The sequence below is a fragment of the Pseudopodoces humilis genome, chromosome 4 (genome assembly GCF_049639895.1).
Source record: "Pseudopodoces humilis isolate 2021_Gansu_Grassland_sample_001 chromosome 4, ASM4963989v1, whole genome shotgun sequence".
Lineage (NCBI taxonomy): Eukaryota > Metazoa > Chordata > Aves > Passeriformes > Paridae > Pseudopodoces > Pseudopodoces humilis.
This window is the reverse complement of record NC_142203.1, coordinates 49,609,232-49,627,330: the sequence shown is the minus strand read 5'-3', so window position 1 is coordinate 49,627,330 and position 18,099 is coordinate 49,609,232. Positions and strand designations below refer to the sequence as shown.

The window sequence follows — 18,099 nt, the reverse complement described above, 5'->3', positions numbered from 1 at the left end:
CTTCCTACCTTTCACCAAGATTCATCAGAGTGTCCTGGATTTGCCACAGGTTTGGCTATCAGAAAAAAACTGTGTTACTTAGGCGTTTCTCCAAAGCACTTCTCTTGCATCCTCTTGCCTTAAAAGTTGTCTTTGAAAAGGTAACACCTTTGCAATCCACGTCAATTTCAGTAACTTCACACTGATGGAGTTAGCAGCACTACATCAGAGAAATAAGATTTTGTAAAAAGTTTGAGATCAGAAACAGGATGTGGTGTTTCACCTCCTCATCCACCCAACTCTTCAATAGCAGCATTCTGTATTTACATTCCAGATGGCACCACAGATCCATGACAAAGTTGTTATTTTTTTCCCTGTTATACTATTAACAAGAGATTAATTCAGAACACACAATATTCAAGCAGTTGATATTTTACCCTGCACATCACTTGAGGTTTTGCTATACGAAGAAATCACATGAATTTTCTTTATTAGTGTTTTGATTCCACAAGATCAAGCAGCGTCCTTCAGTTATCATCCGCTTCCAGAAGTGAAGCTTTTCTTCAGGAAAACACATTATTTGATAAGGAACTTTACAAAATTTTCAGAGTGCACAAGGGCTGGCATGTTTCTTGGGAACTTGACTGTGATAATTCCACTTATGGTTTTACACACATTGATATTTACATAAACTTCCCTGCAGCTCTCTCACCTTTGAAATTCCTTTTGAGTCAATCTGGGTTAATTTGCCCAAATTAGCAAATTTATGCTCCTTACTCTTCATTCTTCCTGTACCCTTTATTTCCCCCTCTGCAAAAACTGTTGCTTCAAACTTTAATGGGTCTAGCAAAACCAGCTAGATCCTTCTGGCACTAATCACAGAATGACTGAGTTTGGGAGGCACCTCTGGAGTTCCTGTGGTCTAACCCCCTGCTGCAGCAGAGCCACTTGGAGCTGGCTGCCTGTGACTGTGTCCAGATGGCTTTTGCAAATCTCCAATGGGGGAGAATCAACAAACTCTTTGGGCAATCTGTGCCTGTGCCCAGTCACCCTCACAGAAAAAGAGGTTTCCTGATGTTCAGAGAGCACAGCTTGAGTTTCAGTCTGTGCTCACTGCCTCTGGTCCAGTCACTAGGCACCACCATGGAAAAATATATAAAGACAGGTCAGATTTTTACCATAATTAGGAAAAATACAGCAGCAGCCCTACACTAGCTAAAAAATATCAATGTTAATGTTTTTCACCTCACTTCCTAATGAAATGGATGTTGGTCACTCACACTATCTGTTCTCCCCTCTTTTCTTTTGAGTCTATCAGTCATTTTCACCATATTTAGAGCCCAGTGCACCGCTTCAAAGAAAAGTGAAAACTTAAAGTATTTAATCCTTTAAACTTAAAAAAATCTGTAGAGGGACAGAGAGGCTCAGATTAATGATTCATTAGGACGAATGACAAGCAGAACATGGGTCTTTTATCTCCTTGCTCTTCTGGCAGTAACAAGCTGCTGGTATATCATAGCACCCAGACCTCTGAATCAATCACACACTGCCATTTCTTGGCTGACCTTGGAATGGAATTACTATAGTGTTAGCATAGGCAAGGGCCAGGCTTCATTAGTTCTGCAGCCCATGGGACAGACCCTCTTTTTGTTGCAGTATTTGCTTCTCAGAATAGAATTAAACTGTATTTACCGTAATCTAAGACACTTCTGTCACAGGGTAATGAGTTTTGGTCCACATATACTAGTTTGCAGAGTGTTAAAATGGTGAAAAAAGTGTGCATTAAAAAAGCTATAGTAAGTACATGCAAAAATACCAGTCCTCTGTAACAAAATAAGCAGCCTTAGACCATAATATGTTTGAATCTAGAAACAGTCTGTCCACTCTAGGAGCTTGTACTTATTGGGCAGGTAAAAAAGAGGCTGTCTCTCAGAGCACATGTAATTAACCAAGAAATAATAGATTTGTCTGCTGCTTTTTAAGAGGGCAGGATGCAGAAGAAAATGAGAAGTTGTCTCCGTGCCCCTTTCATGCTAATTAATGCATTCAGAAGCTGTACTGAAAGGAATTCAAACTCGTGATAGTCATAAGAGGACAGATCAAAGGAGAAAAAAACAGACTAAGTCAAAGAAAGCTGCATATGCCTTCAGTTAGCAGACAGAATACAGGTCTGAAGGAGGTAAGATTTATATTTTTTTGTTTTACACAAAATTTTCAGTTTTGCTTAAAAATTTTGCTTTAGAAGAGGCTTGACTATCTCTAAGCGAACTCAAGGTATTTTCTTTCCTTGGCTAGAATTTTCTTTAGTAAAGTCATAGTGTTTTATAATTTACCTGTATAGGATAGGTAGATTAGAGGGATACTATCAAGTAGGAGCTGTTGTTGTGCTCTTCATATTATGGAAACATGTAGATTTCTTCTTCACTATATTTGGTTGAGTAGATTTTTAACTGTTCAGACAGCTATGATTATCACCTTAAGACTGGAAATAAAGATTGTAATATAAATTCCCTATACATTTGAGTTTCTATTGTCAGCAGACATAAATCAGTATTCCTATCTGAAATTCAACAGATCTCTGAGAGTCTCCAGTGGCAGAAAACCTGTCCCCTGAGTGTTTACAGGAAATAACTGAATAGAAAAACAACTTTTGTGAAAACTCAATTGTTTTTCTTGTCCAGGTAAATTGTCTGTTTTTTGATATTCTAGATTTTGCTTCAGAAGTCTGCCATTACTTGGTACCTAAACAGATCAAATTCTGCAAACTCTGTTACACTCAGTGGCAAAAAACCTTGATGTCAGTAGTGACACCAATATGTAGACTATAGTTATGGTTTTGAGCTTTTTCTTAAATTGGGATAGTTGTGTGTGTATATGGATCTACTTGATTCTTAAGAAACCAGCTTACCCTGCCTCTCTAAAATGCTCCTGTTAAAACAAAGAACCTTATGCTTTAAAGGTTTATCACACTGGCACACTACGTTTTTACCCTGTAGGTTTGAGCCTCACAAAATGCCCAGAAGATATAACCACGTGGATGGCAACCATTTCAGAGGGAAAGGACACAACTATTTTGCAGCAGAAGAGTAAGCATAAATCAAAACCTATGTTAGCATGTAAGCTGGTGAAGGAATTTGCATTGAAAGAAAAACAGAAAATTGTTTCAAAAAAAGTCACTATTGTATACAGATAGAGTGCCTTTTGATTATCTTATAGTTCTAATGTTTGTCATAGTGCAATCTTAGAGAGCCCTCAATATTAAGAAAAATCAGAATTGCAGAATTCAAGAATCTAGAGTTAAATCATATGATCAGAAGTCATCAGCCTTTACCAGTTTTATTTAGAGGCTTATTTAGAATTCACTTTTGAGCCTGTTGCAAGGTGACCTGTATACTAAATCTCTAGATTCCCAGACCTCTCTTAGGAATCTCAAAGGGACATTGTTCTTTGAATGAAAGAAAGGGGGAAAACCCCCAGGTTAAAAAAAACCCAAAATACATCAATGCCATACAAATGTGACTCCTAAATTGTTTCTGGCAACTATTTTTTATCTTTGAATTACAATAAAATATGTTTGGTCTGGGATTATTAGAGACACCAGCCAACTGGTGATGTTTTAGCACATAAGTAATTCCAGTGTGCTTGGGATATCTGTAAGTGAATTGTGCTGCTGGTGCTGGCTTCCTGGGCCCCAAACTTAATGACTTATTGCAAACACTCATACTACAAGACAGTTGCTCCTCCATCAGCCCTGGAAAAAGAATTAACAAAAGGGAAAGCTCCCTAATAGGCCATCCAAAGCAGTTCAGTTTTTCAAAAAAAGAAAACAAGCAAACAAACAAACAAACCAACAAACCCAAAAAAAACCTGGCTAGTCATGTTTCAGCACTTGAAACTAGGCATGCTTACCTCTAACTGCTGTGAGTTCTAGTGGTTGCAACTGTAAGTAGTTTTTCTAGATATGCAAAAGTGACACTATCCTTCCCCTACCAGAAGTATTCTAGGTATAAGCCCAGATTCCTAGCAGCAGAACTTCAGCTGTAACTGGAATTGCAAGAAATTGTATACACACATTCCATACTAGCCTCTGAGTAGTAAGGGAAGTAGTTAAATGGCAAATGTGCAGTCAGAAGTACCAGCTCTAGAAATGACACACATTCTGGGGCCATACAGGCTAATGGACAGCTTAAACACCACAACATATGACATGCAGAAAGTCTAAAAATGTAGAGAGGGTACCAGTTGCCTGGAGAAGTAGTCCCTCCAAGTTTCAATTGCACTGACAAGAGTAGCAAAACCAGCGGAGCAATCTCACAACTTGCATCAGAAAGTGAGTGCTGTGAGCTCTGTTCTTGGGTTAAGAACACAACCTGACCCGCAGGCCACACAGAGTCCTTACGGGGCAGGAGACTTAAAAGATCCACGTACTTGGGAAAAAGAAAATCCCCTTGTCTCCAAGGGGTTTCATGCTTCAAATAGCACACAGGAAGTTCAGACAAAAAGGCAGCCTGTTCTGCCACACAAATCTGTTCGCATCTCCTTTCGGGCTTTTTAGCTCACAAGGAACTACTCCTTCATGAGACTTGGGGTCAGTTAAAATGACAGCAAATAGATATAAAAGCTCTCTGATAAGTCACATATGCCACAACTCAGTCCCACTGGAAAAGCTTGGGGTAATTCCTAGGCAACTAGGCATAAGATATACAGAAGTGTGTTAGAATGTTCATCCTGATTCACAGAGTAATTTTTTCCACCATGCTCTTTCATCTTTAATCATTTCACATATTCTTCTGTTCCTGAACAGGCAAAGAACAAATAAAAGAATGAATTTGATATGTCTCAACAGGGAGGATATTGACACTAAAGGAAGGGGTTTTCTGATCAGGAAATTTCAAATTACTTTGTCACCTTGCTTTTTGACATGGACTGGAACTGTGCTGCTTCTGCCAAGTCCCCAGTGAGCAGTGGGAAGGATGCTTTACAGCACAGTTTGCAAAGCATACTTTCCCTAAAACAACACAGTGACACCAATACTGTGCCTAGTATGTCATGCAAGAACTAAATCTTTATGGAGCTCTTTATGAATAACTCAAAGTTTCTTAGGCATGTTTTAAGGTTGTAATATGTTTTATGCATCAAAAAACCCTTCCATCATTAGAAGTTGTTGCAATATGATGCAATTAGGATACATTTTAAGTACTTGCTACCTAGAGAAATTTAGCAAATAAACATGAGCTGCATCATTGACGATGCCGCATTTAATTTATTTCACATTCACTTGCAGTATCACAATGCTGTGATTTGCTAGATTTACAGACAGGTAAACAGGTGTTTTTGGAATCAGTAGTCACTGGTAGATAATTGTTTTCAAAGAAATACATTTTTTAAATGTTTCAGAATTTGATAGAGAAATTAGCTAACAACTAAATCTAAACAAACTTGCTGAAGTTATTGATACTTTGCCTATTTTCTATGGTAAATTCTGCTCCATACCTTCCTCTGATAAAAGGACAATGACACAAAGTTTTGGTCTAACCATTCTTGCTCCCAGGAGGATGCATCTAGTTGTGGTGCAAATTATTTTGTTTTGTTTTCCCAACAGAGCTCTGGGTATTGGACTTTTCATTTTGGTGCTGGCAATTTTACTTGCCTTTGGCTGCTGGTATTACAAAAGACGTAGTGGCTACAGAAGTCTGCGGGTAAGTGTGGCAGCTCATTTTCTCTCATGCTATTATTTTGACAACATATTGCCTTGGTTTGCATTTTATTAATGCAGAGAAAAACATCAAATCTATAGAGGATGTCATTATCTCAGGCAGTATCTACACTGACGTGTCACAGACAAAACCACACAATATGAAACACTACCTGATCTAAAGAACTTGCAAGTCAGACAAAGGGGTAAGAGGAATCCGAAGCAAAGGGACATGAAACCAGTTGCCCAACTTTGCACAACACATCAGTAAAAAAAGTTAAATTTCTATTTATATTTACACAAAATCAAGAAACATTCTGTGTCCTTTCATTTAAATAAAAGTAATATATTCACTGTTCATCAGATTAACCCCTAAATAAGGTTAGATATGATTAGAGTAAATCAAGGAAGCAGAGAAGGAAAATAACTGACAAGTAGGTAAATATGGGTGATGTGTGCTTCATCCATATAAAATTTGACTTGTAGTTTTAGGATTTACAAAAAAATTGGGATGGGTTTGAGATTTGTTTTCTAAAGACTACTTTAAAAATACTTCCATTTGTATCTTCTTCGAAAATATTTTTTAAAAAGGTACAATCCTTCTCATAACATCTGTTGTTGAAGTCCCAAAGCTTTATTTTTGAAGTTTTTCTCCCTCTCCTATGAAAGGGAGGTATTTTTAATTCTTTAAAGTGCAAGCTTGTTATGATTTAACCCCAGAGAGCAATTAATCACTATGTAGACACTTGCTTACTTCCCACTGCCACCCTAGTGTGGAAGAGAATTGGAAAGAAAAGGTGAACTTCATGGGTTGAGATAAGAACAGATGAATAATTGAAACAAAATATAATAATCTACTACTACTAATCACAGTAATGAAAGGGAGAGAAGGAGAGGAGTAAAACCCCAAAGGAACAAGTGATTGATAATACAGTTTCTCACCACCCCAACTGATATCCATCTCATTCCTGAGCAGCAATCAGCCCCTCCCAAATCCCTTCTTTATATACTGAGCCTGATGTTCTCTGGTGTGGAATATTCCTTTGGCTAGTCCAGGTCAGGTGTCCCAGCCATGAGCCCTCACAGTTTCTAGTGGACCCACTCTGTGGCAGACACTCTGAAGAGTCCTTGACTTAGAGCAAGAGCTACTGAACAAAAAACAAATCATCATTGTGTTATTATGTCAGCATTAGCCTCATAATGAATCCAAAACAAAACACTGTACCAGCTGTTTAAAAGAAAATTAACTCTCCTCCAGCTGAAACCAGGACAAAGGTTTATCCAAACATATGTTTTACATTATCTTTTTGTTATCCTAATATTTTAAGAAGATAAGTAACTATTTGGGACTGAAAAACCCAGCAAAGCTCTCATCTAAGTCAGCAAATCTACTTTCTTGCTGTTTCTGGTAATTCTGTCCTATCCAGTTATCTATCCAAGACACATATCACCTGGCGGAATACCTAAAACATGAACATTTCTTAGTGAAATGTTTCAAAAATGAAGGTAATTCTAAAAAAAAACCTTCACAAATCAAACCAAACGCCTGCTTTGTATATCCTGGCAAAAAGCATAATCTGTTTTTTAATTCCTTCTAATCACAGATTGCTACTTTCTGGTTTTGAAGATCATATTTTTCTTAGGCTATTTTTGCTAGGAGAGAACTAGTACAGAATGTGTACAAAAGAAATGTTGACAAAATGTAAAACAAAAAGGTTGGGGATTAAGGAAAGAAATGGGTGGCATAAAAAAGAGGAGGAATTCAGATACATGAGATGTCAGTTTCTGCATCAGCCTGTGACCTAAAAAATGTGATACTTAATTTTCTGGCAATGTAATTGGATTACACAGGAGAGAGAGCATATGTCTCAGCAGACACAGCAAAAAGTGTTAGCTAAGGTATCTTCCTTACTCGCATTGTTTCTAATCCCAGATTCTAATACATTCTGTATATGTGTTGTCAAATTTCGTTCCAACTTAACAGTCTCTTCTTCCTTTCACCTTCTCTATATTTCTTTATGATCTGTCACAGAGCAAAAGCTCTAGTATGAGCACAATACGAAATGTGGTAGGTGAGGGAGAAATACTGGACTGCAAAATGGCTCTGCAGGACTACAGAGACTTTAATTCTGTGGTAAGTTGCAAATCAAGATCTCACATAAAACTGAGTAAGACACAGTGAGATTATACTGTTAAACAAGCACTTGATTTCTCCCCTGGTGTATTCTTTCATACTTGGAGTCTTCAATACCTCAATATCAACTTAGAAAGTAGTATTTAGAAAAATTTGTACTGTAAATTTATTTTTTTTTAAATTAAATCTACTATTTAGAATGCTTATTTTAAAAGTGACTGTCTGCAATTTATATTTATTCTTAAATTGTATGATCGTTTTGCATTCTAGTAGAATGATGCAACACCTGAATGCTGAAATATACTGGAAAAGCCCAAACATCTCCCTAATTGATTTTCTGCCATTCTGACAAACAAATGGATTGTGTCTGGTATACTATAATCTGACAAGCATTATCAGGGAACATTATAAAACTTCAGTGTGTTAGCTCTTCTAATCATTATGGAAAGATGAACATTCAAACTTTCAATTTTCAAAAAGGTAAATTAAGTGATAAGTATATATAAATGGGTGTGTTTAAATTGCTTTAGAATCGAGAAGCTAACTTTGAACAATTTTATATAAGCTACTCAAATTTTTACCACTAGAAATAAGACAACATGCCTGCATCAAGACTCATAAAGAAAAGCTTCAATATTTGTCTGAATTATCAATTTAAAAACACCCCATACATATAAGAAAAATATTCCTGCCTTTGTAACGCCGAAAATTCTCTCTTTGGATGAACAATAGCAATAAAGTGAATCTGATGCAAAACTAGAAAACATACTACCAAAAAAGTAACCTTATAAAACAGACACAATGAACGAGCTCAGCTTCTTTAAGTCATAGAACTGTATCTAATATGGTGGTAAATAGCTTGCTCTGTGCTCAGTATAATTTTCTTGTCATTTTTCTTGTACCTCAATTGGGATTTTTTTTGATCTTTCACACCCATTTTCCTTACCATAGGTACCTGATGCTCCACCAGCTTACGACAAAATTGCTGCAGATCCATCACCACCACCTTATTCACCATGACAACATGAAATTTGAAAACTTAAACATACTGATTCCATTTTTTCATGCTCACTCTTTATTTCCTGTATACGCTTAACTTTCTTAAAGCTAAAATCTTACAAAAGAAAACACATGTTTGCACTAGCAGTGGCTGAAAAGTGTTCCCGCTTAATTTACAGAAGTGGTCATTGAAATGCCTTAATAAACTGAATGCGCTTTTGTTTTAAGCTTTTCACTTCTTGTAGTCAGATTAATTCATTATGGTCTGGTCATCTCGAATCCTTCATAGGTCTACACAGATGTATAATCACACACTATTCAGTATCAATCAGAGTAAAAAGTGATGGCACCTTTGTTTTCATCTTCTTCATTTAGTTTCCCTTTCTTTAAGAAATAATACCCCCCAAAACCAAACCAAAACAACAAACAAAAATAAACACACCAAAAAAAAACACCACAGCAAAAAACCCCAAAAAAACCCTCCAACTATTCCTTAGAATGTAATGTAAAAGAATCTGTCACAAAATGAACCATTTGACTACATGACTCCTTACAGGCTGTTTTCCTCACCAGCAGTTTCAAAATTAACTTCCAAAAAGTGACTATGTTTTACAACACACTTTTACCTTACATCACTTGTTTATGTAACTATAATGAATTAATTCCTTATAAAACACAATCAGTCTAAGAAATCTAGGAGTTTCTGCTTGCAGTCCGTACTATTTCATACAGTGAATGGATACAATGACATCACCTTCCATTTCCTTGTGGCAGTCGTGAGAGAGCAAAAGAACTTTGCAAATACGAAGATTTACAAGTAATTTCTTTCTAATATGATGAAACTGTGTAAGAAAATGCATGAAAACCATGTTTCTTACAGATTACCAAAGACAACAGACTCCTAAATGTTAATTTTCCAAGCTCGCCAGAACACTAGCAGTAATAAAAAATGAAGAATTTTGATATGCATTAATTGGCTACATACATTTGATAGTTATTGTTTACTCAGCCTTTTTGTTACTCCTTGCTTGCCAGATTACTACTTAAGATTATACGCAGATCAATACATTTATGCACAAGGCTCACAGCAGAAGGCAGCTAAAATGGTGCAACATTCACTAAAATCAAAAGTAGTTACAGAAGAGAAATGATCTCATAAAGCAATTATTAACTGCTATTAGTAAAGAATTTAGTTCCTTGTCATCAAATACGCAAATACAAGCATCTTAAAACACAAAAAGTTTTCAACACAAGGCACAGTTATTTACCTAACATATGTATCAACATATATGGAGTTTAAGACAGTTTTTTGAAATGTTTCTTTTGTAATAAAAATGTTTGAATAGATAGTTTGAATAGTTGTTGGAAGTTAATAAGTATCAGTAATTGCTGTGAAATGTTACAATCCATCCTTATGTTTTTATAAATTTAGTTGATCTATTTATTTAAAAACTTAGAGATGTATTTTAACCTAAAAAGCTGTCTTACCTGTGTCATTTCCAATATCCACCCTGTCAGGAAAAAAAAATCTGGAATTGTTTAGCAATAGGAAGAAGGATACACAGGAGAACATAAAAAATGCCATCGTATAGCTAGTAAGCACTAGAGATGTAGAACACAATGGCTGAATCATTTTCTTGCAGGACTGGTAAAAGCTAAAGCTTGGGGCTGATATCTTTAGCAACTCAGTGCTCTGCATTTCTCTGCTCTGGGGCAGAGTAAAGGCTCTTAAAAATCCCTTCAAAAAACTATGTAGTGCTACAGTGGAATAGAACTGAAATATGCAGACATATTTCCTCATGTGTGAGAAAAAAATCAATTAAAAAATTAACAGAGATTATTTACTATGAAGAAGTGAAGTGCTTAGAGTTCAAAAAGCTTTACTTGATTACACACATTTTTAGTAATGTTAATTGCGTAGAATTAAATATATTACCAGATGTTGCGAAAGCTCATGAGGAAGTTAACACTGATGAAGTAGAAATATAAATTTCTTTGTGGAACCATGTAAAACTCCTCAGCAGCCAGAAATGGAATAATTCAACTTTCAGCTGAATTTATAGATACTTGAGGGATAGATAAGCCCTCTTGGAACCCTATCCTTAGTTTTCAGAAAGTCCTCTCCTTTTTTCTACTGGTGAAAGCAGTATTTTTGCTTTATAGACAGAGTTAAGACAGTGGTCTCAGATTAAAGTGCATTAAAATAAGAGCATGAAATACAGCTTCACAGAGCACTCAAACAGTTGTAAACTTCATCACTCATTCTTAATGCCATTCTAATTCCGTTTTTCAAATCTGGCTCTATACCCAGTGATGGAACATGGCAGAGCCTGACTGCTGACACATTAAAAAAAAACACTGATACAAGACAGGTCAGACCTTGAAAACAAGAGACCTGTAATTGCCAAAGATGCATGATGCAAGAACTGGTACTTTTGTATTACACTCAATAACACTGCAGTTTACGAAATACTAGTTAAAACATTCAAGGACATCTGTTCCTTTAAAAAGAAAAGCACCAAAATTTTTTAACTACCATACATGGAGAACATGGTACAGGGTTGTTCAACCTTCCTGGGAAGTCTTTCAGATTAGACAGTTGTATCACCCCAGAATAGCAACTGGTCACCAAAATTTAGATTCATAATTTCTTTAGTTTGGTCATGTACGTAATAGAGACCATGTAAAAGTCAAAGATGTTCTGCTTCTCTGGTTTTTACTCTCTTTGCAATCAGCTTGCTATTAGATGCTTTCTATTACAACTATAATTTTGAACAAACATGATGTTTGTGCTTCATTTTCTTCCATCAAAAAAAGCTAATGAAAAAATTCACAGGCAATTTGAGTTTTCCCCCAGCATGCTGAAGAAGAGGTGGCTGGTCATAGCTGGAGAATAAAGCTCTGCTTGCTTCTTATCTGCACTATCATAGCAGCAGACACACTGTTATTAATTCTTATCTGTACAATAGGACCTTAGGAACTTCTCCATAGCTATGCATAGAACCCTTATGTAGATGCAAGAAATACTTCAAAAACAGAACCCTTGCTAATATAGCATGTTTTGGTCAGATTATAAATTAGAATGGCAATAGCAGTTACACTGTCTATGTTTGGATTTCTGGTATGATCCTGTTGGATCACCTACTTTCTAATGCAGTTACAAACCCTAACGTAGCCTTCAAAGCTATTGAACAAAGGTAAAATGCAGCAGGTCCTGATGAGTTCAATCTTCCTGGCATACTCCACCATGTAGCAAAACAGTCTCTTGAGCCAAGAGCCAAAGGGTATAGTCTACACATGTCAGACAGTTATCATAAAAGAGAGTACCACACTCTTGCTTTTTTAGTGTCTCACTAGTCTATTGTAAATAACTGGCATTTGCAGCTGGTTGCTAGGAGAATCCAGTGATACTCACCTCAGCAATGTCCTTTGGCTTAACTCTTGCTACAGCTGGGGATGTATGTATATTATCTTGGCCCTAAGAACTGTATTAGCATTAGTCATATTGATTGTAATTTTTCAATGAAATACTTTGATTCATGTTTTTGTCTAATACTGGTAGCATACCCATTACTCTGTTGGTGTTCTCTCACATGATGTGAGTACATTTTTTTGCCTTTAAAAGCAAACTTCTTTTTATGTCTTATGTAAAGGAAAAGGTTAATGAGTTTCTTTGTCTTTGGAGAAGTAGCATTTATGCACTTGTACATTTCTGTTGACTGCATATTAAATTGTGCAACAAGGTTGAAAGGTTGTTGTGTGTTCATGCCATTTAATTAAACATATTTTACTGCCCATTAGAGCTGAAAAGTGCTTGAAAATTTCCAGTGTTGTCTTTTGGGCACATATTTGCACTGAACTTTACATGTAGTAATGAAGCTAAACTAGCAGCAATATAAAGTTTAGAAAGCTATCTACAGGTATTATCTACACATCCCATATAAGCTGCCAGCTAAAATCCAGCACTTGTGCACTTTTTGGAATTGACCCTCTATATTTTGCATCCTTAGAGAACCTCAAATTTTTACTTTATTTCCTTTAAGCGAAAAGTCCTTGGCTCAATGGCAGCAGCCTTAGATTTCTAATGAACAGAATGAATTATTCCTTCCCTTGCTGCCAAAATGTAGTTCTTCTAGATTCTACTCTGGTACCAATACAAAAGACTACATCTTCAGGGGTAGTGGTGTTCCTAACTGCCATGTGCTCACAGCAATAGGAAGAAGAAAGGCTCATCCATCTCATCCTCACCCACCATGAGCCTCATGGTCTCAAATTCCACCGAATCACGTCCCTCACACTGCAACAGGTTGTCCAGAGAGGTTGTGGAGTCTCCCTCACTGGAAATAGTCAAGAACCATTCTGGAGCAATGTGTAATGTGCTCTGGGATGATCCTGCTTGAGCAGGTATATTGAACCAGGTGACCTGCTGTGGTTCCTTCCAACCTGACCCATTCTCTGCTTCTGTGATTCTATGACATTTATTCATCAAAAAAAGAACCAGAGACTACTGGCCCAAATTTAATTAGAGTAAAAAAGGCAGAATGTATAATCTATCGTGGCAACAGTGTTGACATTAAATGTTACAAATACTATTGACATTAAATGTCACAGTTATTGCCTTCTCTTGTTTCCCCAGAAAGCTCTTCACATGGGATAGCTGCAAACTTCACTCTTGGTGGATTCCCACAGGTGAAAATCTGAACAATGCTTAATTGGCACATGTACCTTCACACTTTCAAACCATTTTAGTATAGCCTCAATTAGATGTTTGGACCACATGTTTTATTTGCTCCTTTACTGAGAGATACATCACATGAGTTCAAATCAGTACAAAACAAAGAGTGATGGCCTAATATAAATACTACAGTCTGTCAATACTAATTTTGTAAAGTCTTTTCAACTTCACTAGCTTCCATCTCTGGATGGGAAAAACAGAATTCTCTGCTGCATGTTTGCAATGTTCTCTGCATTCACAGAAAAGCAGACTTCCTTGTTCACAATTCTTTTATCATCTTGTAGCTATAAGGGGAAAGATCTGACTTACTTTTGTTGAAAATAATTTTCTTAAGAAAAATATGCTGTCTTCCAAGTTCTATCAATTTGTCCTTTCACACTCACCCTGGCAAAAGTAATTTATTTCTATTTTTCCATAGCACCATGTAAACATCACTGCTCCTGACATTCTGGAGCAAAAGAGTGGCCCTTTTTTTTGACACAGTTCAGTACTAGATTTGAATCTGCAGTTGTTTGCAAGAGGAATCTTAGGATTGTCATCTGGAAGCCATAAAAAAGAAAAGCCTTAGAACTGCTTCAGAATTTGCATTAAAATTAAAAAAAATCATATGGTAAGTGTGAATATTCCCTGACATTAATATGCTGTAGAGAAATCCTTGCAAGGATTAAAAGGGGTCAGATGTCTAACTTATAAATTACTCCTATTTCTCTATCTCCAGAAAACTCAACCTGAACATTTTAGGTATCAACACAGATTTAAGAAGCTTGTCTTTCCCACATTCATAATACCAATGATATGCAGCCCACATGATCTTCACTTCCTGGATTTTTTCCCCAGCAACAATTTCAGTCAACTCCTCATTCAAACCTTCTGCTGTTTAACAGGATTCATGCACCTCTCCTATCACTTCTTATAATGGAGAAGAAGTTTTATGCTTTTTATATTACTGTTTTTTCTGCTCTGCGTTGCTGAATTAATGCTCATGTTTTTCCAGTACCTGATTCTTTGGCTGCAAAATCTGCTATTTCATAGATCACCTATTGTGACCTATTTCATAGGTCACAGATAAGCTCAGACTGAGTTCATACAATCCTCCTGGAATTAATGTTGTACTGTAGGCTGTGTATACATACTGGGAAAATTAACTCATACTGGATCTATTTCATAATTTTTTCCACTAAGCATTCTCTACAGGCCACTATAGTGAGTGAAATGTCCAGTCCAAGGTACAGCTAATACAAGGACAGGACTGCTGCACCAGCCACATCACTTGCATTTCATGTAAGTAAGAGATTTACTTTCAGACATGGGCTCTCTTTTAAAAAAAGTATTGGTTTTCCATTAATTTCTTAGGCCTTGGAGGAGGCAAATACTACAGACAGGCCTCTCCCACTTTTTGTTCTTTGATCACATTACAAAAAGCACGCTACTGGCAAGAACAATATTTTGAAAGCATAACATGTAGTTGAGCTGTAGAATACTGTCCAGACAAGGCTCAAACAAACTATTGTAATTTTAGTATTGGTGTGTTGCTAGTATGAATTGACAATGTTTTTTAAAAATAGACACAAGCAATTCCTCCTTCCTAGTAGCTAGAATTGATTATAATACTAAAAATACCTGCTTTTTATATTGTGTAAATGGAATCCATCATGATATTACTCTTCCATTGTGTAATAAGGAAGACACCCTGTGGCTACATAGTAATTCCAGTCACTAATTCCTCTGTGTTACTTAATTTCACCAGTGCATGTTATAAAAAAAAAGAATGAGCAATGATTCTACACATAACAGCAGGTTACAAGGACAGGTCTCAGTGTATATGCTGGTACCAGATGGCAACAACAGAAGAGTCTGATTTATACTTGAGATGGAATCAACACGAACAACAAAATAAATGAGTCTATTGTCTTGTTTTTATGACATGGGCACTGACAAGCAAAGTTCTAAAGCCTGAAGACAATCACAAGAACCACAGCTGTTTCTTTACCATCTTGGTTCCTGTGGAGTGCCCCCACCCCAGGAGGCAGGGATTCTACCTAGACAGACAGCACCAGGTGAGGGCCATGGCTTAAAGAAGATTCCCATCGACCCATCGACCCTATGGGGCGTGCCCCTGCAAGCCTGGGAAAAGACACTCCACCCCATTTTGCTAGATAAGGAATAGCCCCAGAATGTTCTTTGTTTCCTGTACCCTCATTGGTTTAAATTCTACTGCAGTGTCCCCATCCTAGTTCTTCCCATTGGTTGTCCTCCTTGACCCAACCCTTTGCAGTCCACTGCTGCTCTCACTATTGGACCCTGATCCTAAACTCTACCCCTACCCTGGCAGATAAAACCTGTAACTCTAGCCTCGTTCTTGTCTGGTCCCTGGCTTAATAAAAGATCCCAGGTTTTGCTAAAGCAAGACCATTCTGTGGTCTTCATTTCCTGTTGGTCATTAGTGGCTGGCTGGAGTCCGAGACTCCAGGGCCCAGGGGAGTTGTTGTGCCCCTCACCGCAAGCAGAACACAACAGCTTCCCTCTGCTATTTAATTTTTATAAATTCTATTTGTCAATGCTCCTCAGATTCTTTAAAACAATTGCATTTTCCAAATATTTCCTTAATTGTAAAAAGTGGTAATAGGGGAAGATAAAGCAGTAATCTAGGTGTCTAACCTTTAATTACGGATAGGATGCTGGAAGGAGTCGGGAGACCAAGAATTCTATTCCCAGTTCTTCCATGTTGGTATGAGAATTCCAAACTTCATTGTCTTCATCTGCAAAAGGTGGGAAATCACATTTATGTACATTTTAATAGACCTGCGTAAAAAACATCATTTCAAGAAATACTCTAAGCAATTAATTACGTTTTCTTTGCATTACTTTTACATACCATTTTCATTTAATGTGTTTAGTTCAGCTGAGATTGTAATAAAAGACGCAGTAAGAACACCGACTTTCTGAAGAACTTCTGAACCAGTCACATGACCAAACAATGAACTACCCTGGTTTCCAAGTTTACTCAAGACATTCAGGTGTGATTACTGATTGGACAATTACATATTTCGAGAAAACAAGAAAATGCACCAAGATTTATCAAGATTCTAAAGTTTGCTTTTATGCCACTGTAGTTTCAAGGAAAAATTTTTAAAATAACATTGCTCTGCGTCACATTCACAAAGTGGCTTCTTCAACAACTAGAAAATCTTTATCTGGATGCCAATCTGTATAAAATGACAATATACAGACTTGTATCCTATACACAAAACCAATGAGATTTAAAAAGTATCATTTTGAAAATCATTGCAGCAGTTTGTTATTTGACATCTTCAAGAGACATAAACCAAGCAGAAATAGGAACAGAGATTGCCAGACTTGTCACCGATGTGAAGTTGGGTTACAATTAATATTTCTATTAAAAAGTTAGTACAAGGCTAAATGATAGTCAGAAACCAACCCACAAACATTGAAATAATTATTCTGAAAGAAAAATCATCAACAAACTGCTGAATAGCTCATAGGGCCTTTAGAACATGCACTTTTCTGACACCACACCTCAAGGATAGCATAAAATTGAAAAGGTATACACAGCAATGACAGCAACTGATACTTCCATGAAAGAAATAATTGAATTCACGATTTCTCTTTATTCTAGAAAAGAGATAACCAACATGGCAAAGGTCTACATAGGTCACATGGAAAAATAGCAAAGAACAAAGGTTTATTGTGTCTTACAATATAAATACTATTTGCATCAAATGAAACTAGCAGGTGCCAGGTTTGGAAATCAAAAAAAAAGATTTATTTACAAACTCTTTACCACCGAATACTGTGAATGGTAATAGTCTGTTTACATACTTCCATGAGTTCAGAAAGGAATTGGTGTATTTCATCAAGAGAAATATACAGAAAGCTATTAAATTGAAAAAAAAATCACAGCTGTGTGAGGAAGACTCTGGCTCACAGATTAGTGGATACTAAAAAGAGTATTCAGGCCTGATACTGTGCTCTTTTGGAATGCTACTGTTGAGTGCTTCAAGAGACTAGGTGATGCTGGGATTGATGGCCATCATAATAGGATAGATGGACCTTAAATAATGCAGCATTATTAATCTTATTTTTCTTATTATTTTGAGTCCCTAAACTCATTTGAGGTGCAGCTTATAGGGAGCAGTCTACATGAATAAGTTTTTGTGAGCACTTCTGGCCATTCTATTTAAAGGAAGAAGTCCTTAAACATAACAAATATTCATGCTTTAATAAAAATTATTCATTTACTTTAGAATTAATTTGGACTACTAAAGTTCTGCACTACCACAAAGTATAAGCAAAATCAACTAGGAACCACACACACTGTGGCAGCTGTAGATGCCTTACAAATGCTAACTTTTAGTTTTCTGACCTACTCCCGTAAGACAAATTAGTTTCTGTTCACTCACCAGGAGAAATTTTGCTTCCCTTTTCACATTAAACCCTTTGCTATGTCACAGTGAAATCAGCACGTTTGAATGACTTGACAGAAAGATGTGGTTTGAATAGGTACTTCTATGGCCCATGAGACTTGTCAAATTGAAT

General features: G+C 36.6%; 1 protein-coding gene across 1 annotated transcript; it reads left to right on the top strand.

Annotated features, from left to right (window-relative positions):
* The first annotated feature begins 2,115 nt into the window (after positions 1 to 2,115).
* On the top strand, positions 2,116 to 8,919 carry MLANA (melan-A). The gene is made up of 5 exons (XM_005522684.2): positions 2,116 to 2,158; positions 2,976 to 3,065; positions 5,582 to 5,678; positions 7,707 to 7,808; positions 8,760 to 8,919. Exons 2-5 carry the CDS (start codon positions 2,992 to 2,994, stop codon positions 8,826 to 8,828), a joined length of 342 nt encoding a protein of 113 aa, XP_005522741.1. The 5' UTR covers positions 2,116 to 2,158; positions 2,976 to 2,991; the 3' UTR covers positions 8,829 to 8,919.
* The last annotated feature ends 9,180 nt before the right edge of the window (positions 8,920 to 18,099 follow it).